We start from the raw sequence: 21,994 nt of genomic DNA on the forward strand, positions 1-21,994 counted from the left end.
CCCCACCCTCCGTTCCTGGCGCGCTCTCAGCGAAGAGAAGTGCTCCCAGTCTCTGTTTCCCTGGGAGAAATCCATTTTCAGAATCTGGAGGTGTTGAAATGTGTTCTTTTTTCCTCTCCAAAGAGCCCTTCTTGAGGACAGAGGTGCCCCGAGAATCCCTCTCAGGCCACCGCGGGCCAGACTGGAGCCTGGGAATGCCATCAGAGAGGGCACCGCCCCAGCAGTGGGCCCCACACGTGGTCTCAGGGAGGCGGCTGTCCATTCTAAGACAATGAGTGGCCAGGACAGGGCCAGACCTCCAGCTTCGACCTCAGAAGATACTCATTTGCTGTTCTGCCTGGTGGCTGAGCCCACGTGCCAGGAGGAGGTGCCAGGGCAGATTCCACACTGTCCCCACCAGATTGTCCCCCTTTGAATGACAGCTGGGCCCATGATGGTCATGGAAGCCTTTTGCCTTGTAGGGCACAGCATCACTGTGAGCAGCCTCTAGCCCACAGCAGTGAGAAGGGAGAAGAAGAAGGGCAGTTGTGGGGGGTACGGAGGGAAACCCAGGTTCCAGCCCTGGCTGCAGGCACTGAGCAGATAATTGTGCACAGCTCCGCAGGGCACAGGCTCCCACTGGGGTGCTCACCTGTGACGTCTCCGAGCCAGTGGGATGGAGGTGAGCGGACACAGGAGGGTTTCCGAGTTGGTGCATGGGCTCTTTCCACGCTCCCACTGCCCCATGGGATCAGGCCCAGGGCAGTCTGCCAGAGCATGAGAGAGTCGTGGAGCAGAGCGGGGCCACCCTAAGTCAGCTGACACCAGCCCACCGCTCCCCAGGCAGGTCAGGGAGCCCACCAAGACCCCAGACCAGCTGAACCTCACAGCACGTGAGAAATGAATGTAAACTGTTGTACGGTTCTTTGTCACCCAGGGTTATTGCGGTGCCAACAGATGGCGGGCCGAGTTCCTAACCCACCAGGTCATACCACCTGCTCTGGGAGACACCCCACACCCTCAAGCATGCGAGGCTCAGAAAAACCAAGGGCTTGTTCTAGGTCACACAGGAGTGGGTGCAAATCCAGAAGCTCTCCCGGGACTCGAGACCACCATGTGCTGGCTTGGCAGACGGGTGAGCCAGTCCCAGCCTGCCCCCCGGGGCCGTGGGCAGGGAGGGGCACAGGTCACCAGAGCATCCTGGCTGACTGGGGTCTCGGAACGCGAGGAGATCATCGTGCCAAGCCCTGAAGAAGCTCGAGCTGGAGAACGAGGAAGCAGGAGGCCCTTCTTGGTGGAGGGCCCAGCAGGAGCAAGGAAGGACGGCCTGGCCCAGTCTGGCCGCCTAACCACCACCACCACCTCCTCGCCACTGCCAGTGACACCGAGTGTCTGGACACATTTCTGCCACCACCGCTTTCCGCAGGTCCTGGCCAAGAAAAGGTGGTCACATACCCACAGCTGCTGCCACCTGAATCCCCAGGTGCCAGGCATGTCACACCCACTATCTCCCGGGTTCTCCACAACACATAGGCAGAGGGACCAGCATCTTCCTTCACAGATGAGCAACTGCAGCCCAGAGACGCTCAGGAAACTGCCCGAGGCCACACAGCAATAGGAGGCAGAGTCGAGATTTGCTTAAGTCTATGAGATTCTGAAGGTCAAAGGTCCCCTCAGATGGAAAGGCCTGGTCCTTATAGGATGATGGCCTCTGCTGTCACATCCGTGCCCAGCCACAGCCGGAGGGCCCTGGAAATACCAGTCACAGAGGAGCAACCTGAAGTGCGGCTACCAGGGCGCGGAGTCTGAGGCCTGGCTGTCCGGCGGGTGCAGCTGGCTCCTGCACCCTGTGGGGGTGCTGTGAGTGTCCCCCTCTGGCCTCTCAGCAGCCATCTTTCCCCGACCTGAATTCCAAAAGCAAAGCCAGCCGGTCGTATTGCTCCCATGATGTGAGGCTCGTGCCTGTCCACCTGGGTATCTTCTCCCAAGGCCTACGGGCGCCTCCAACCCTGTGAGTCCCCATGAACTCTGCAGCCTTCCACACAGACCTCTCCTCGTCCCCAGGGCTCCACTGGGCCAGTGAGAGTCCAGGTCCCCACCCCCTCGGGCTTCCCCACGCGCCTCCGTCCCTCTCAGATGGGCCCCTTCTGCCCCCAGAGCACCCTGAGGGAACACCTCCTGGTCACTGGAGACTGTGAGTTTTGGAGTCAGACATCAGCTATGTGTCCTCAGGCAAGTCACCAATCTGAGCCTCGGTTTTCTCATCTGTGACATGGGGACACGAAAAGTCTGTGCCTCGTTAATTATGTGGCAGGCACAGGAAACTGCTCACGGGAGGCAGCTGTTACTGTCGTCATGTTCCTTGGCAGTTCGACGAGGATATGTCTTCCCGTGCCTCCGGTCCCCCAGCTGGGAGAGCCACACAGTTCACGCAAGCAAGGACCCGTCTGAGACAGAGGGTCACAAGACCCACATCTGACCAAGGCAGCTGACGCCCTTCAGTCCCCACAAGGTCTCTGCCCTGAGTGGATTGCACTCTGTCCTGTCTGGGTGGCCAGGACACATGCCTCCCCGCCCCCAAAGCCTGAGCTCCTGGGGCCACCTTGCCCACATGCAGAGAGAGAGCCCCCCGTGAACCAAGCTGGGAGGGCCCCAAGAGGCAGGGCCCAGGCGGCATCCCTTGAGTACCTGGATGCAGCTGTGCCTGATGGTGGGGCTCCTCCTGGACTTGCCACTGACCACAGCCAATAAATTCCTTCTTAGTTTACGTTGCCCTGGATTGAGTTTCTGCCATGTGCACACCGACACAAAACCATCGCTGGGGTCAGAGAAGTGCCTGGGGACGAAAAGGCTTCACAGAAATGGGGCTCTGTAACGAGGAAGCCCCGACTAGATGGCTTGGCAGGACCCCGGCAGGACCTTTTGTAAGAAAGGAGTGGCCGAGCTGCTGAGCAGGCTTACACAGAGCCCGCATTTGGTGGGGGCTGTGCCAGTCGTCACTATTAGTTACACGGCATCCCGGGGCAATGTGTGCGGGACTGAACCTTTTCCTGCAGTCACCTCCCTGTCAGGTGAGTGTTCTGCCCGTTCTCTGATGGGGGCCCAGAGAGGTCATGTATCTTGCCCGAGATCACACAGCGTGACCCACAGCCACAGCGCTCCCCGCCCTCCGTCTCCCCACTGCTTCCCAGGGTCCTGTGGGACGCTAGGAGCCTTTGTGCGGGGGTGACAAGGAAGGCCTGGGCGCTCCCCCCTTGAGCACGCCTACCCGCCCAGAGCCCTGGCCAGACCACGTGGCTGATCCCTCTGGGTGCTCGGGACCCCTCTGGGAGCCTCAGGTGGACCAGGGTTGGGGCAGGGGGGCCATGGCAAAAGGACAGATGGTTCAGGAGGACACTGCCACCCTAGAGCAGCCCAGGGCTGCCATGAAGCCTCCTCAGTGAGCACATATTGTCACCACTTTACAGCTCCAAGCCCTTTGGTCCCCTCCTGTCTGAGCTCTCTCTTGCCAGCCACATGCCTCATTCATTTCATTCACATGTGGCTGCACGCTGATGATCCCGATTTCGGATGGAAACTGAGGCAAGGAGAGCCTCGCAAACAGCCACACACAGCCACGTGCACAGTCACGTGCACAGCCACATGCACAGCCTCGTGAACAGCCACACAGAGCCACACGCACAGCCACGCGCACAGCCACGCCCATAGCCATGCATGAGGTGCAGCCGGATGGTCATTTTTATCTTTTGAGGACCGGGAATCAACCAATGAGGTTTCACCACGTGAACAACATCTGTGATGGGTCTGTGGCCCCTGGGGAGGACACAGCAGCTGCACTGTGTCCCCCGTGGGAAGTGAGTCCTTGTTCGTGGACACTGTTTCTTCTCACTGTGGTACCTCCTAGTGATCCATGGTCCCCAGGGGCCCTGAAATGCACTGTGGAACAATGCTGGGCATGAGAACTAGACACACACACACACACCTGGCACTGACCTGCATGGTGTAGCGAATACACGTTCATGACCCAGGCTCACCTCTCGGCTGAGGAATTTGAGGCTCAGAGAAGCAAAGGGACTTGGAGTGCCTGTCCACTGGCTGGCTACACCCCGCCTTTCCCCAGAGAGGGTCAGACACGGACAGGATGGGTTGACGTAAAGATGGCCCTCCAGCCAGCCTCAGGGTTCAGAGCAGGGTGTCCTTCACACAGGTGGCTCAGCATGCCAATGCCCCATGCAGCCCTGGGCAGGCAGCGGCCCACCTCCAGAGGGGCCTGCCTGAGCACAGGGAGCCCTGGGGGGCACTCCACTGCGTCTGCGCTCAGGACGGGAACAAGTCAGAGCCCACGCTGGGTCTGAAGAGTAGGGGCAGTGCATTTAGTGAGGACCCCAGCGCTGTGGCAGGTGAATGATGGTGCTGGGAGCAAGTAATAAGGACAGGAGGACAGGGCGCCTTCCGTTCTCAAGTGGGGGGTCTCACCAGCCCAGAGCAGCATGCAGAGACAGGGCAGGGCCTACAGGATTTTCTAGAACCTTCTGGAGTTTGGAGAGACAGCACGGGGAAGGCATTGGAAAGCATGATGCAGAAGAGGCCAGAGGAAGGGACAGGACACGCCCAGGTCACACAGCAGGTTGCCAGGGCTTCACCTCCTCGGCCTGCGCCTCCCCTTGGCCAGGAGCCCCAGGCCTCCTCCGCCCCCGAATGCTGCCCAAACACCCCGGCTCCATCCAGGCCCTGAGGCCCCAACAAGCTCTTCTGGCCTGGCTCCCAGGCTGCCCAACCACCCCAGAGCCCCACTGTCTGCCCCATTCCTGCCTCACACTCCTGGAGGGTGCCCAGCTAGGGCCTGAAGAGGAACTGAGCCCTGCTGTCTTGAGGACACCTCTAAGACAGGACCCTGAGGCCTGAACCGCCACCGCCCCCTGCAGGGTGTGCACCTGTGCGGTCGGCCAGCTGGAGTCAGAGAGGTGGACCGAGTTTGGAAAGAAGAAATCGTTCTTGAAGCAAACGAGAAGTGTGAGCACACACGTGGGTGGGCCAGGCACCGTGGGAGGAGCTGCTTATCCAGGGACCAGATTGGCCCAGACCCCACAGCCCTGGCTGCCAACAAGCCCTACCTTGCTCACTGCGCTGAAGTGCAAAGGGCTGAATGAAATATCCTGAAATTCTCCCGAAACAAGTTTTCAGTAAGTCCACACTGCACTCGTTGACAGGTTTCACAAAGATTTATTGAGCTTCTCCCCGTGCCAGGATCAGGGTGGTCACTGCGGAGGGCCCAGGCGGCCAGCCTGGGGAGGCTGGGCTGGGGCAGCAGACACAGAAACCGGTGGGGAAACCCACCCTGCTGAGGCTGTGGGCACAGAGGAAGGCTGGAGGCAGGAGGGCAGAGGGGGCACAGAGACAGGCTCAGCCCCCTCTAGGGGGCCAGGCAGGCTGGGCTCGGTGGAGGTATGGAGATGGAGGAACGAGAGTCGCCAGGAGAGGGAGAAGGACTGAGGGAACAGCATGTGTGGAGGCGCAGAGGCAGGACAGTGCCTGGGAATGCCCAGAGCATCAAGAGGCCAATGGAGGGGACGGGCAAGACAGGGTCAGTGACCGAGAAGAGCTGAAGCCCAGGCAGCCAGGTCACGATGAGGCGGGGCAAGGGCACAGCCAGCACACACCTGTAGCTCAGGCTGGTCCATCCTCCCAGAAGCTTCAGGAGGTCCTCCTGCCCCAAAGACGTCTCGGCATCAATCTCTCTGGTCACCAGGAATTGTTCTACCAGGAGGAAACAGTGGCTGTACCCACCACACAACCACCCACCAAGCCCCACACAGGGCAATGTGGGGGAGGGTCAGAGCCTGGGCACACCTCCAAGCCCTCCCTTTCACAGGGAGACAGCCCCCAAGAGGATAGTCTGGGAAGCAGGAGGCCACCCGAAGCCCAGCATTTCCCTGGCCCCAGCCCCTTGCCAAGTCGGTCCTGAATGCCAAATGGACGCAGTTCAACCTCCTCTTCTTTCCCCTGCCCGCCCCCTGCTGGAGCTGTAAGAGGGCAGAAATGGGGGCAGGCCTAGCCAGGCCCAGAGGCTGGGGAACATCCCCAGCTCCAACACCAATCCCCCAAGGGCAAAGCCTGCCAGGCCCACGGGGGCCAGGCCTCTGCTCTCTCAACTCCCAGGTGGGCCTTGGCCTTGGGCCAAGACGCTCCCTGCTGACCCCTAGGACAGGTGAAGACAGGATGGGTAGAAGGGCCACCTCTGAGGTGAGCTGGGCTGCTGCCCTGGGCTGAGCGCAGGGTAGTGCAGGGGCTGCTTGGGGAGGAGAGAGGGTTTGGGAGAGGGAGAGGGGAGGAAGGAAGGCGCAGTGGGGGAGGGGAGTAGGGGGAGGCATCAGAGTCCATCACCACGCTGAGATCTGTGTGCCAAAGGCAGTACCACCTGGATCTGTCCTCACCTGCGCAAGGGGCTGCGGCAGCCAGATGGGCCTGAGCGCCTTGTCCAATGTTCTGAAATCCAGGCTGCGGGTGTAGCCTGACAGCACAAGGAGCAGAGTAGGTCTCCCCAGCAGCTGGCAGCCCTACCTACTGTTCCGGGGAGCTGCCCCGGGGGAGGGTGTGTGCCAGAGGCGCTGGCTGGGCTGGACCGGCCGATCTTACATCTGCTCCAGACCACTCCTTCCACACACACGACCACCACCACCACCGGCAGATCCCAGGCAGCACGAGGCTCTCCCAGCCCAGCGTGGCTTTTCATTGTCAGACTACATGTGGAAGGGGGAGAGGGGGGCACTGCTCTTGTGTGGGTGGAGTCAGGGCAGGTCCTTGACTAGCACCCTCAGAAATCAAGGAATCACGGCTGGAGAGTTTGTCCAACAAAAGTTGGTACTCCTCTCGCCCCTGCCCAAGTTGCTCCGGGATGCCAAAGCCCCAACCCTCCCAAGAGACTTGCCAAGTAGCTTTCTCTCTGTATACCCTCCCCCACTCCACCCCACCCCACCCCACCCCCCCCAAAAAGGAAAAGAAACAAAGTGCTAGCTGAGATGCTCTGGGGCAAACAAATGGACCACCACCCCACCCCACCCCCAACCCCCACCGCCGCTGCAGCCCCAGCCAGGTTTGGCTCAGGGAGAACTCACTAACCTACCTGAAAGATCCCTACCAGGGTGGTGAGGGGCCCAGCGCGCGCTCTGAGGAGTAGGGACAAGGCCGGCTTCCCTCTGGGCAGGAAGTTCCTGGGCTGTGCAGCCCCCCGCGCCCCTGCCCCAGACCGCAGAGAAGTCGCCTGGCTGGGAGAAAAACAAGGGGGCTACATTCACGCGCCCACCGCCTTCCCTCGCGGTCTTGTCTTGCTGGAGTCACAGGGCCAACGGGAAGCTCGCGGGGCGGAGAGTCCCGCCAAGGCAGCGAAAACCGGAGGGCAGGTTCTCCGCACCTGAGTCCAAGTCGTCTACCCACACGCCCGCTGGGTCTTGGGTGGAGGCTTCTTGCCCTGAGGTTGACTTCTCGGGACTGGTTCCCTCGCCGCGGTCGCCGCCGCCGCTGCCGCCGCCGCCGCGAGCGATTTGCCCTCACCCTTTCGGCCCAGCGAGCTCCCACCTCCGCCGGGGTGAGAGCGAGGTCTCCGTCCCGGGAAGAAGTTAGGCGCTGATCCCAGGACGGACCGCACACGGAACACACGCGGCGGTGGCTCGGACTCGGGCTCAGCCACCGCCACCCCAGACAAGTCCCCACGACTGCGAGGGCGTCCCGGGCGGCTCCACTCCCCAGACGGGGAACAAATCGCTCGCAACCGGGCACAGGCAAGGCGGAGCTGAAGTGGGACTTGCTCCCAGCTTCGGGGACCACAGGTCAAGGCACTTCCCCTCCCCGCCACCCTGAGACTAAGTCGCCAGTCCCGAGCCCGAGCAATCGAAAGGACTCGGCGGCAGGGCCAACAGGACCCCCACGGAGTTGGGGAGCTGCCCCGCACCCCGAAAGCTTCAACGCATTCCTGATTGAGAGTACGCACTTTCCGCGTCCGTGCGCCTCTGCGATGAGTTGAGCCGCAGCGCTCGCGGTCGGCGAAGGTGGCTCAGCTCGGGCGCTCCAGTCTCGACGTTCCCGGGGCAGAGAGCAACGTCCGGGGACGCACGGGACGGGTGCGCCCGGCGGCCGGGGCTGCGCCGGGCGAGGCAAGCGGCGAGAGGGGAGCGCTCCGGCGTTCAGGCAACAGCTACCCCTAGTGGGAGAGCCGCCGGGGCCTCCGCCGCCCCGTGCCCATGCCCTGCGCCCCGCGTCCGCCAAGCCCCGCGCCCGAAGCGCTCCGGGGTCGGCTGGGCTCAGGGACGGCGCTGCTTTCCCCAGCCCTCCGGTTTGCGGCGCCGGGCGCACAGCGGCCCGCGAGCCCTGCCCTCCGCACCTCCTGCTGGGCCCCAGGCCGCTGACCCGAGAACAACGGCGCCGGGCAGGGACGCGATGGGACGGGGCGGGCGCGGCTAGGGCGGCGCGCGACAGGCTCGGGCAACAGCGGGGAGCGCCGAGCGCCGTGTGCGTGGCGGGGCCGTGCGGGGGGTGGCCGTGTGCGAGGCGCGAGTGTGAGCGCGCGCGGGAGACGAGCGGGCGAGCGGGCTCCGGAAGGCGAGCGGAGCCCGCGGGCGAACGGGAAAGGCGGCGGGGATCCAAAGTTGCCTCCTCGCGGGCCCGCGTCCTCGGCGGGGTGGGAGCCCGGGCCAGCGAAGCGGCGGCCGAGAACCCGGGCTCCGGCGGCACCTGGGCAGCGGACCCGCACGAGCAGCAGCGGCGGGGGCGGCGTTGGCGGCGGCGGCGCGCGGGAAGCGAACCGAAGCTCCAGCGCGGCTCGGCGAGCGCCGGAGAGCTCCACTCAGGTGCGCGGCGAGAGGGGCGCGGGCTGGGGCCAGGCAGCCGGGACCATAGCCGTGCCAGCGCTCGCACTAACTGGAGGACCTCTACAGCAGACGCCTGGGTCCCTGGTTCAGCTCGCCGTCCCGGGCGGCAGCCCGTGCTGGGGTCCTCCGCCCCTGAGAGCTTGCTGGACAGCCCGGCCCCAAGGCCGGCCTCCCCGCCCTCCTGCCGCCGGCGCCCGCCCCAGGCCCACGATTTCTAAGGCATTGGCCTTGCGGCTGGGGCATCCCTCCGGGCTCAAGTTGCAAGGGGGCGGGCCCCGGCCGGAGGTGGAGTCTCCCGCCAAGTGAAGCCTCGGCTATAAATCGAGCTCCCTGCACAGCTTCAGCCAGATGCCTCGCCAGGCCGCCCCGCGGTTGGTGGGGGGAGAGGGCGGAGGGTCCCAGGGGGCTTGGGGGGCTGTGGCCACCATGCTCCGCTCCCTGCTGCTTCACGCCCTGAGGCTCTGCGCCCAGACGGCCTCGTGCCTCATGCTCTTCCCGCGCTTCCTCTGCACGGCCTTCATGCTCTGGCTCCTCGACTTCCTGTGCATCCGCAAGCATTTTCTGGGCCGCAGGCGCCGGGGTCAGCCCGAACCTGAAGTAGAGCTCAACAGTGATGGTGAGGAGGTGCCCCCCGACGACCCACCAATCTGCGTGTCCGATGACAACCGCCTGTGCACCCTGGCGTCGCTGAAGGCGGTGTGGCACGGCCAGAAGTTGGATTTCTTCAAGCAGGCGCACGAAGGCGGTCCGGCGCCCAATTCCCAGGTGGTCCTGCCCAACGGCTTCCAGTACCAGCACATCCTCGATTACGCGCGAGGAAACCGCCCACTGGTGCTCAATTTCGGCAGCTGCACCTGACCACCGTTTATGGCGCGCATGAGCGCCTTCCAGCGCCTGGTCACCAAGTACCAGCGCGACGTGGACTTTCTCATCATCTACATCGAGGAGGCGCACCCCTCCGATGGCTGGATCACCACAGACACCCCCTACAGCATTCCGCAGCACCGAAGCCTGGAGGACCGGGTCAGTGCGGCACAGGTACTGCAGCAAGGTGTGCCTGGCTGTGCTCTGGTCCTCGACACCATGACCAACTCCAGCAGCTCAGCCTATGGCGCCTACTTTGAGCGCCTCTATGTCATCCAGAGTGGCATCATTATGTACCAGGGTGGCCGTGGCCCTGATGGCTATCAGGTCTCCGAGCTGCGCGCCTGGTTGGAGCGCTATGATGAGCAGCTGCACAGTGATCTGCCCCAGCGAGTGTAGACAACCATGGACAGTTGACTGAGCTTGGAGGGCTGAGCCTTCGAGCCTTCGAAGCCCACATGCAAATGTCCCAAACGAAGTCAGGTTTGGCGAGGGCCCAGTGACACAGCTGTGCTGAGCCATAGAAAGCAGGCTGGGTCTGCACCCTCAGCCAAGCCCCCCGGAAGACTCTCCCCCCTTCCCACGCCCACTCTGCTTTTGTGACTGCCCCTCCCTTGTACCTGCCTGGCTGGCTCTAAATCCCCTTCTGAGTGTGAATGAGGTGCTACCTTTTGCCTGTGTGCCCCTAGACTTATCCCACAGAGGCCCTGCTGTGTTCTCTCGCGTCCCCTCCCCAAAGAAAAAGCGCCTTTAGCCAGGCGCAGCGCCCCCCACCCCAACAGACTGGGCTGTGCCCTAGTGCCCTGAGGGCAGCTGGATCCCAGCAGTGCTGTGCAGCTAACCCTAGTTGCCTGGCATCCACACCCATCCTGCTCAGAGAGGGGATGCCCTGTTGCTTTTGTGTCTGTGTCTTGTCCCTGACGTGGGGGAGGGGTTTGGGATGGGGAAGGGTGGGCAGGGTCGTTTCCCCCCCTTATTTGGGGTGCCCTGGAGCCCCGCTGCTGATGACGAGCTGTCTCTAACTGGTCTGGACCACGAGCTGCTTCTGAATTGCAGGGGGCTCGCAGCTGCGCCCAAAACCAGAGGGGGGAAAGGGCTCTGGGTTTTCCGGGAGGAAACCACCATAAACAGGGTGGGAAAGGGAGGTTGGGAACTGTCTGGGGACCAGAGGAGGACGGCTCAAGAGGTTCGCAGAGCCCCAAGGAAAAGGAGCAGACTAAGGCTCTGGGAAAACGGGGTTTTGGTGGCTGAGCCTGTGGGGAGGAGGAATATGGGGGAAAGAGCTTGGGGACCCTGAGTTAGAGGCCTCCTAGGCAAAGCTGCCCTGCAGATTGTAGGGTCGGGAGGTGGGGAGCCCCTGATTTGAAGGACATTTGGTGAGTGTTTTGCTGGAAATATTCCCTGTATATAAACTTCTTTTACGTTACAATAATAAAGGCTTGATGTAAACTGCTTTTGGATTGCCTTTGGTCCCTTTCTTTTTTCTTCCTCCTGAATAGCAGCAGGAATTAAACACAAATCTCTCCCTCGCGTCCCCATAGTGACCCTGGGGGGAAGGGTGGCGTCACAGGCAGGGGGACGGGGTAGAGGGAGAGAACCTAAAGGGAAAGGGTCTGTGGCAGTGCCCCGGGGTCCCGGAGGGAGGCTGGAGAAACATGGGGGTCCTCACCTGCCGCCGCATGCGCGCGCGCGCGCACGCACACGCGCGCACACACACATACACACACACACACACACACACACACATACACACACGCACGCAGTTACAGCTGCCCCTGCAGTAGCGCATCTAACTTCTCCCAGTGTCCGACCGTGCGGGGAGGGGGGCGGTGTGGAGAGCCTTGGGGGTTTTGGACCAGGTAAGGCTGGGCTCCTGGCCATCGCGGGAGGCTCTGCACACCTGGCTCCTCCCTAGCGCCCTTCTAGCACCGGGCTTCTCCCTCACCCCCTTTCCACACCTGCAAAATTGTCTCCCCACCACCCCCGTACCACCGCGGGGCTGCTGGGGTCCGCGGGAGGCCGGACTAGCCAAGCTCTCGGCGGCGGAGGGAGAGATATTGGAAGAGCGAGCGCCGCTAACGAAGCCAGCTCACTAGCTGAAGCTCCTCCCGCGGAGCGGCGATGGCGCGGGCTGCGCCCCCTTCTAGGGACCCCCTCGCCCCCTGCCTCTCCTCAGCCTCCCCAAGTTGGAGCCAAACCACCACCACCCTCAAAGCGCTGGGGAAGGGAGGAGGAGGATGGGGAGAGAGGCCAGAAAGAGAGAGGGAGCCACTGCGGGGACGGGGGCTGGGGAGGAAGGGGTCGCAGCGTCTGGCACAAATCCCCGCCCGCAGTCAAGGCCAGGCGCTCCCACGCATACTCCGCCTCACTCTGTTCCCTGCTGCTCCCCGTGTGGGGCGACGCCGGGACCGAGGGGCTACTTGGCCCCCACCTCCCTCTAATAGTGACACCTGGAGCAGGAGAAGGGGTCAGGAGACAGAGGAGAGAGCGCTGAGACGGGAATGTCCCCTGGTCCGGAGGGGGCAGCGGTGCAGCCGAACTTCCCCCGCTGGGGACCCAGGACAGTCGGGGGGGGGGGCATCGGTGAGCTCCTGGGTGTGAGCTCGCCTGCGGCACTTGGGCGGGGTCTGCGCGTGTGGGGGGGGCGCAGCAGGCGGGAGGGAAGAGAGAGGCCCCTGCACCACCAAGGCTGCCTCCAGTTCGGCGCCCAGCCCCATGCTGCTCCTTGGTGAAAACTTTTTGAAACTGACACCCTTAAAAGTATTTAAATTGAAAAATAACTTTTAAGGAAAAAAAAAAAAATGGCACAGATGGTATTTCTGCATCTCCCCTCCCCCTCCTTCCGCGCGCTGCTTCTCACCCCGAAACCCCCAGGAAGAATGCGGAGAAAGCGGCGGAACCCGGGCCCGGCGATGAGGGCCCGCCGCGAGCTCCGACCTTCGCTGGCCCGGGTGGGAGCTGGGGGGCTGGGAGAAAGCGGAGAGCGGCCCCGCTGCGCACTCCCGCGCTCCCCGGACCAGCCTGCTTCTTAGGGGTCCAGTTGGACCCGCTGATCGACCTCTCCTCCCGGAGAAGCTGCACCCTCGGCTCCGGGACAGAAACTCAGAGCGCCTGGCGCTTGGACCCGCGGCCCCTGCCACGGGCACTGCCCACACGCTCACCGCCCCTGGGGCGTGCCGGCACCCCATCACCACCACCCCCCCTCTGCCTTCTTTTCTTCTTTTTCCTCTCTCTCTCTCTCCCTTCCTTCCCTTCATCTTCCCGTTTCTTTCTCTCTTCCTTTTCCCTCCTTCTTTTCTTGTTTCTCCCTTTCCTTTCTTTCTTTCTCTCTTTTCCTTTAAAATCTCCCCTCCTGGTCATAGACAATGCGCATTCACTGCCGAAATCACAGAAAAGTCGGCAGAAGAAAAGAAAACCAACCCGAGGCAACCTTGAGGTGTGCACTTTCGAACTCGACACTTCCCGGCCCGCCACACTGAACAAAGACATATTTTAAAAACCAAGAGCCGGATTAGGCTTTTGTAGTCTGACATTGACTTGTAATTCCCGCTACCCCTCCTTCCATGTCAGTAAATAAGTGTTGAGGGGCGCCCGAGACGTGCACGCGCTCCTGGTGAGGGAGGATGCCTTTCGGGGAGCAGAGCCCCGGGCAGCCTGCGCCCGCGGCCCCGTGCGCGTTCCGTTAGGACATAGGTTGACGTGATTGCTGGGTCAAGGCACTTGCGTCTTAAAAGATGTCTGCTTTGCCATATTTTGCTAAACTGCCTTCCAGAAAGTCTGTTTGATTTTATTGTTTTCTATTTTCCCAGTGCTTCTCTCTCTTATGTATTTATTTATACGTGAAAATGTGCAGATAGTACACAAATCCATCCTCAATATTAAATTTTAAATACAGGAGAACGTGGAGCAGGATTTTTCAAACTGCAAGTGAGGACCCAGCAGTGGGCCATGAAATCATTGTATCAGATGGGTCAAGCATCTGAAGAACTGAAATAGAATAAATAAGATGTACATTTCACCTAGGGTAAGTAAGAGTTTTTAGAAACCTTTGTTTCCGGGGAGGGTGTGTGTGTGTGTGTGTGTGTGTGTACAAGGTGGCTTGTGTGAAATGTATTGCTTCTGGGGAATATTTGAAAGCCAGCACCCTTGAGTCCCCATTTTTTCCTCATCTGGGATAGCCCCGGTGAACTGTTGGGTGTTTCCTTCCAGACTCTACTTCATGTACTGACCTTCTCAGATACCAGTACCCCGTATCTAATCAGGATCACACTGCACGTGTTTGATGAACGCCCCACCCACCCCACACACTTTTCTCAAGCCATTCCATCTCCTGGCATCCTTGACCTGTCCATACATCTAGATGGAGCAGGTCTGGGCTGCAGGATACCTTGTGCCAGGCACCATCCGGCTGTCTGAGCGCCCACCCCACCCAGGAGGACTCATCTTTCCCTCTCCCTCTTCATTAGTATTGTCAAGGCCCACTGTCAGCTGAGCCACCGGTTAGCCTTAAGCAGGGAGAGGGAAGCGAGGCATTAAAGGAGGGGGCAGAGAAGGTCTTAGTTGCCCCTTGCAGACACAAGTGCCCGCTCCAGGAAGACATGGAAGGAAGGGCATCCTGGGTAGAGGGTATTGCCAGTGCAAAGCCATGGAGACCTGAAAGTAAACGCGTTCAGAAAGCAGGGAGCCCCTCATGTGGCTACAAAGCAGAAGTGCGAGGAGGAGGAGGGGCAGAGAGGAGCCTTGGGCACCAGCCCAGGATCCCTGCTGAGCCTCAGGAATGGGAGCCTCCGTCAGGAACGAGAGGCAGTAGGAGGGAGAGGGGAAGGAGCATGGGATGCCTGGGGAGGGGAGGCCAGCACACCCATCCATGCTCCACTGACAGAGGGTACAGGCTCACATCTCCACCTTGTACCCACCAACTGTCTTCTGGGTGCTTACCTGGAGGAAATGATCAAACTATTGGCCAAAGGGGTAAGTAGGTACCAAGGGTTGCATGGCCTCCCCTTTATAATACCCAGACATCCTCTTCAGGAAAGTAATGTCAGGGGCCAGGTGCTGGGCAAAGTGCTTTATTAAGAGTATTCGATTTGGTCATCCTAACAGCCCTCTTAGATGAACATGATCATTAGCCCCATTCCACTGATGAAGAAACTGAGGCCTGACATGATTGGGGTAAACTGGGCCAACGTGTTATGGGCTGAATTGTGTCCTCCTCCAAATTCCACCTGTGGAAGTCCTAACCCCTCTACCTGAGAATGTGCCCTTACTTGAAAATAGGATCAGGTCATTAGGCTGGGCCCTCATCCAATAGGATTGGGGTCCTTATCAGAAGACGAGATTAGGACACAGATACACACAAAGGGATGAAGGATCAAGAGAAGACACAGTGAGGTGGCAACCCTGTGCAGGACTAGAGACCTCGGGAGAACCAGCCTGCAGAACTGCCCGCAAGTCATTTTCTGTTGTTGAAGCCCCGCCCTCGCCCCACCCCCACCCCACCCCCCAGTCGGTGGTACTTAGCTAGGGCAGCCGAGCACACTAAGACACAAGGTCATGCTCTGGAAATGGTTGCGAACACAGGCCTCCCTGACCCCAGCGCTGGGGCTGAGCCTGGGGCTGCACGCCGTCCTCCACTGCGGCCGAAAGGGGCCCAGGGCGCCCTCTGCGCCCGGCGCCCGCGCAGCTCCAGGCCGGGTCTGCGCAGGGCGGTGAGGGTGCACTCCTCCAATACCCGCGCACACGTGCAGCTCTAGAAAATTCTCCCCGGGAAGTCACAGTAGCTGTCTCTGTGTGGGTGGATGAGAGTGTTTTCTTACTTTCTCCTCGTCTGTAGCCTGTGATTTTTCTGTAGTGAACACGTATTGCTCTTATGACGGAAAAATAAAACTCAAAACAGCCAAAACAAAGGCTGTGGCAAGTCGAAGCTGGAGGCAGGGCGGTCAGGGCAGACCGAGGTTCTGGGGCTGGTGGTTCTGGGCCAGGCCCAGGTGGAGCTGAGAGGCGGGGGTGCTGGCATGAGAGACATTTCGGGGGAGAACAGGGATGGGGCTGCTGAATAAAATACAGGACACCCGTTAAATGTGAATTTCAGACAAACAACAGACACTCTTTTAGCTTAAGCATGTCCAAATATCACATGGATATAGTTATATTAAGAATGTACATGTTTATCTGGGGATTGGCTGTTTCACTACATTTGCCAATCCTAAGTGGGGGGCAGGGGAGACAATAACACGTCTGTCTGAGGCCCAGGTAGGGGCAGCCTCAGAGCTCAAAGGACCGTGGCTGGAAAGATAGGGCCCGTCTTTAAAGTCTTCAGTTCCATCTTCCAGAGGTAGCTGGGCCCCAGACTGTCCAGACCCCACATCTGGTGACCTAGGGCTGAGGAAGAAGTGACCATCGGCACAACCGACCGCAGTTTCCAGGTCTGGCGCAGGATGAAAAGGCAGGGCCCGGGGAAATGCCAGTAAGTTGTCAAATATGAAGTTCTTTCCTTTCTTCTGTGGTACCTCAACTTGCCGTGGTGTTTACTTGCTATTTAATGTCATAAACAAAGAAAAAAGTGACATTTAAAAGGATGCATTAGCCTGGCTTCTCCAGAGAAACCTAGCCGAGGATAGATGCAGAGAGATTCACTACGAAGAATATGCTCTTGTGATCATCAAGACTGGCACTCGGCAAGCCAGAGACCCAGGAGAGCCAACCGTGTGGTTTGGGTCGGACTCTGAGCCTGAAGGAAGTCGGGCAGAGAGAGCAGAGTCTCCCTTCCTCACTCGGCTTTTCGTTCTATTTGGACCTTCAACAAGTTAGACGAGGCCCACCCACGCTGGGGAGGGCAATCTGCATTGCTCAGCCCACCACTTCAAATGTCCACCTCATCCAGAAATACCCTCGCGGACACCCAGAATAATGGTCCACTAAATGCCTGAGCTCCCCACAGCCCAGTCGACTTGACACATAAAATTAACCCTCACAAATTGTCAGCACGATAATTATCAGCATGACCATTTATCGTTCCAATTTTCCATGCAGTCTAAGATCCTGTCATCCACATGCGGAATCGTTGAAATGTCACCATTCGTACATGGTGGCCCGTACCTGCCCGTGGATCCTGTTCTCACCAGAATAGTTGAAATGCCGCACAAAGCGGACTCACCTGTTCTCACCTCACTTCCGGGACGTGCAAGTGGCAGCAACACCCTCTGCCCTCCACTTGCTGCTGAGGGAGGACGGGCAGGAGGAGAGGGACTCTGGGCACCTACGCCTCCCTTTCTTGCTGCGCCATCAATGGCGGGGCACAGGAAGCCGGCTTCCCCGCACCAGCCTGGCACTCGCTGACATGCTATGCTCCCGTGATGTCACAAACGCTACATGTGAACAGGGTGGCAGGGAACAGGGCCATGCTGTTCTCCTCTGCCCACACATGCTCCAGGGTCCCATCCGACTTCACTTATAAACACAAGAGCAAAGACAAAAATTAGTAAAAGTTCCAAGACCGTGACAGCAGCACACAACAAGCCTGGGGCCCTTGGAGCAAAGTGCCCTGTGCCACTGCCCAGGGTGCACACCCGTGACCCACCCTGCCTGCCAGGCCCAAAGAACGTCCTCCTCACGCCTCGTCCAGGCCTGGGTGCCCGCACTCACACACTGGGGCGCACACGTCCCACGAGCGCGCACGCAGACGCGCACACGAGGCGCCCCAGAGTGGGCTGGCTCCCCCGGAGGTTGGCACAGTGGGCCAAGTTACGGCTGCTCCCAGTTCTCGGGGGAGGAGCACGGAGCGCGGCGATGTCAGCGAACATCCCCAGATACATGCTTTTGGCCTCCGGAGCCATACCCTTGGCTTTTCCCGCTGCACTTGGCTGCCTCTCAGGGGCCAGCCCCTTAATGGCTGTTCAAGTGTCCCAGCTGGACGCTGTGAAGATGGCAGGTGGACACTTTCCAGCTGGGAACTTCCTGGGCTTATGACCAAATTACATACGCGGGGTCCTTGTGTGTGACCTGGGCTTCATCCTACTGTGTCAGCTGCGCTCCACGAGCGAAGTTCCCGAGAGAACAAGGCAGCGGTACGAGGCATTTCCGTGACTTAGGGGGTCACAGAGCATCACTCGTGCAGACTCTGTCCAGGTGGCCTCAGGAGTCCTCCTGCTAGAGGGGAGGGGACACAGACCCCACCACTGGCCGAAAGGCATGTCAGGGCCTCGCGGGGGAGCAGACTACCTCATGGCTGCTGTCTCTGGGAAAATGCCAGGGTAGGGATACCAGGGAAGTCAGGCAGCGCTGGCCCAGGAGAGGCAGACAGACCACAGAGCAGAGGCGGGCTCAGGCCCTGTGGGAACCCTGGCGATGATGCGGGGTGTCCGCCGTCACTGAGGCTGGAGGGCTGGTCAGGGACATCTCGAGGACGGAGGAGGAGGCAACGACACTGGCCCCTGGCCCATGGGGTAAAGGGAACTGTCACGTTTAAGAGGATACGTAGAGGAACAGGTCCAGGCCACAATGACATCCCACCTCGCACCCGCTGGGATGGCTGCTAGAAGAAAGAAAACAGCAGGAAATAAAGAGTGTGGCGAGGATGTGGGGAAATTGGAACCTGGAGCTCTGCTGGTGGGAAGGTAAAATGGTCCAGCATTCCTGAGTGTGGCATTGCCTCGAAAAAGTCTACATAAAATGGCTGTACGGCCAGGCCGGTGGGGCGCAGTGGTTGAGCACTGACCCAGGCATCGAGAGGTCACTGGTTTGATTCCCGGTCAGGGCACATGCCCAGGTGGTGGGCCCGATACCCCATGGGGGGCGTGCAGGAGGCAGCCAATCAATGTTCTCTCTCATCGATGTCTCGATCTCTCTCCCTCTTCCTTCCTCTCTCTCTAAAATCAATAAAGAAAATTTTATTTTAAAAAATGAAAATAAAATGGAATATGTTCAGCCTTAAGAAGGGAGGAAATTCTGACACCAGCTACAACGTGGATGGGCCTTGAGGACTTTATGTAAACTGAAACAAGCCAGTCATGAGAAGATAAACACTATGAGGTCCCTGGAGCAGTCAAACTCATAGAGACAGAAAGTAGATGGCGGGGCCTGGGGTTGGGGAGGGGATAGGGATGAGTGTTTCATGGGGACAGAGTTTCCATTTTGCAAAGAGTTCTGGTGTGGATGGTGTTAATGGTAGCACACCAGGGTAGATTTACTCAATGCCCCTAAACTGGACACTTGAAATTGGTTAAAATGATAAATTTTGTGGTACACATTTTTGTTGTTGTTGTTCATTCACCCGAAGCTATTTTCCCATTGATTTTTAGATAGAGTGGAAGGGAGGGAGGGAGAGAGAGAAACATTGATGTGAAAGAGACACATTAACTGGTTGCCTCTCACACAACCCTGACTGGGGCCAGGAATCAAACCTGCAACCCAGGTACATGCCCTTGACCAGAATCGAACCCAAGACCCTTCAGTCCACTGGCCAACACTCTAACCACTGAGCCAAACTGGCCAGGGCTATTGTATGTATTTTATTTTAGTTTTAAAATATGTACTCATGGTGGGGAGAAAGAGGGACATCTGTAATACTTTTAAAAACAAAGATAAATTAAATCTAAAAAATTAAAAATAAAATATGTAAGCACACAGGTGTTTTTAAAAGTGTTTCTATTGTTCTTAAGCTAGGGGAAATTTTCCTATTTAAAGAAGGAAAGAAACATAAAGGATGTATTGCTAGATGACAAAATTATTATGTGTTCTGTAACCGAAGATGCTCTAAGCCCAGCTGGCCCTCGGCTGGTGTGTCGGCCTAGCCCTCCAGACCCTCACCACCTGCTGGCCTCCTGGGTCTGTGCCACCGGCTCTGTGGGCAGGAGGAGGAGGCTGAGGCCAGGTGAGTCCCCAGAGACCTGGTCAGGGTGCTTCGGGGTGCGGGGCTGTGTCTAAGACCACAGCTCCTGTCAGGGGCTTTCTCCACCCAGCCCTCTGTGTCCCACCCAGTAACTCTCCTTCCGCTCACCCCTGAGGGCCTGGCGGAGGTGCTGGTCCCTGTGTCAGCAGCCTGGACACTGTACCATCCCCGTCGGTTTCCCTGCACCTTGGTAAACAGTCCTTTCACTGAAGTTTCCTCAAATACCCCATCTGAGAGTGCCAGATGTTTCCTGCTGGCACCTGGCTGTTCACAAAGGACCAAGCAGAGACTGTGGCACGTGGGTGGCTCATGGACACAATGAACCTGCACATGCAGGAGAGCGATGGGCAAAGACCGCGAACCAGCAGTCGTCCAAAGTGGAAGGGAGGACAGCAGGGAACACGTGTGACCACCCACCTCCCGTGGTGGGCAGAGTAATGGCCCCCAGAGGTGCCTGCATCCTAATCCCCAGATCTGGTGCCCATATGTCCCTGATACGGCAAAGGGACTTTGTACATGTGATGAAGTTAAGGACCAGGAGAAGAGAGAGGAGTCTGGGTTTTCCCAGAGGGCCCATGTCATCACAGTGCCATCATAAGGGGGAGGCAGGGGTCAGAGGAAAGAGATCGATGATGCTCCACCACTGACTTGGAAGAAGGAGGAAGGGGCCACAACCCAAAGAGTGCAGGCAGGTGTCTTAGAAGCTGGAAATGGGGCAGGGGGAACAATCCCCCCCGGAGCCTCCGGATGGAGCGCAGCCCAACACACCTAGACTGCAGCCCAGTGAGACCCATGTCAGATTCCTGCCCCCGTGGACCGCAAAAACAGATTTGTGTCATTGAAGCCACTGAGTTGTGGTCATTTGTCAGGGCAGGAATAGGAATCGATTGCACCTTCCCTAGGAATCAGGGGGAGGCCAACACACAGCAAGGCTGGACCTCTTCCCGCCCAGGTTGGCAACACATAAGGGGGCCCCAGGGAACTGGAGACAGGGTCACCCTCCACCCTGCTGAGAGCCACAGAAGAGGAGTTCTGGGGAACCTGCCACCACAACAGGTGCTCACCCCCAGGACTCGGGGAGCCACTCCCAGCCCCATGACCCTGTGGCCTGGGCCTCAGAACCAGCCCCCAGTGACCACTCCCGCTGTGGCCCCCACTCGGCTCTGGGCCACCTTTCACTGGCTTTAGCCAGCAGAAGGGACAGTCTGGGCATCTGGGTCCAGGCCTGAGGAAGTCCTGGCAGCTTCTACTCCGGTGCTTTCGGACGTCGGGGCCACACGTAAGGGTCAGGCTACCCTGCTGGGGAAGGAAGGAGGCCCCACCAGGAGGCCTGGGAGCCGCCGTCTGATGCAGGACAGCGTCCAAGCGAGACCAGCAGAGGGGTGGCCCACCGAGCCCGGTGAACCCTGGCACCGAGGTCTGGGCACCCAGTTGGGCCGCAATCCGGAAGGGCAGCCCTGGGTGGGGACCCCCAGCCGTGCCACTCTGTAAGGACCGGTGGCAGCCGCGGACCTGGGCGAGGTACAGAGCAACGGACCTCTGCTGCGGTCCAAATGGACAAAGCGGCCCCGCGTCCCGCCCGCAGCAGCCTCGGGAGCGGGCGCGGGTGTTTCCTTGGCCGGCATGCGGGACCTCCAGGCACGTGGGTCCCCGAGAGCAGGAAGATCAGTGGCTGCCAGAGCGGGGCGCGGGGCGCCGGCTTCCTGGGGATGAGTCTCGGGGCCCTGACGATGTTTTGGAAGCAGACGGAGGTGGAGGCCGCGGACGTCCTAGACCCCCGCAGAGCAGACTTTCCAGCGGTCAGAGTGGTGCGTGCACTGACCTCCGCGAGGGCGGGAGGCGTGGCGTGGAAACGCGCCGCGGGGCTGGAACAGGCGGAGAAGGGCGCGTCCGCGAGGGTGCTGCGGGGCGGGCGCACACGGACGCGAGGACGTGACAGGAGCGGAGACCCCACGCGACCCCACAGGGCGTCCCCTCCGGGAGCCGCCGTGGGGGCGTGTGCAGAAGGGACACCAGGGGCTCCAGCCGTGGCGAATGCTGATTTCATGTTTAAAAACCAAAAGCAAATGTCGCTATGCGTCGAATCGGGGCAGTGGCCAGGGTCACGGTTGTATTTTTCTCTCTACTCTTCTGTATGTTTGAAATATGTCATCATTTAACATGACAAACAGAGCATACTCACCCTGCCCTGCCCCACGTCACCTCCCAACGCAGGAAAAAGAAAGTCTTCAGCTCTTGGGGTTCCCTCCCAGCTCTGATGTGATGACATCGGTCACGTGTGACCCATCTCTGAGGGCTCCTCGTGATCTAGCGGGCCACAGGGCAGGGTTTGCGCTCACCCCCAAATTGCGGGCCTGCTGTGCTTCCCACGGGCTCCCTACGTGAGTCTTCACAGCCA

At 59.7% G+C, this 21,994-nt stretch overlaps 1 protein-coding gene across 1 annotated transcript; it reads left to right on the top strand.

Annotated features, from left to right (window-relative positions):
- Window positions 1-9,191: 9,191 nt before the first annotated feature.
- Window positions 9,192-10,327, top strand: DIO3 (iodothyronine deiodinase 3). The gene has a single exon (XM_036240252.1). It carries the CDS (start codon window positions 9,192-9,194, stop codon window positions 9,699-9,701), a length of 510 nt encoding a protein of 169 aa, XP_036096145.1. The 3' UTR covers window positions 9,702-10,327.
- Window positions 10,328-21,994: the final 11,667 nt, after the last annotated feature.

Source organism: Molossus molossus, unplaced genomic scaffold (assembly GCF_014108415.1).
Source record: "Molossus molossus isolate mMolMol1 unplaced genomic scaffold, mMolMol1.p scaffold_m16_p_1, whole genome shotgun sequence".
NCBI classification, from domain to species: Eukaryota; Metazoa; Chordata; class Mammalia; order Chiroptera; family Molossidae; genus Molossus; species Molossus molossus.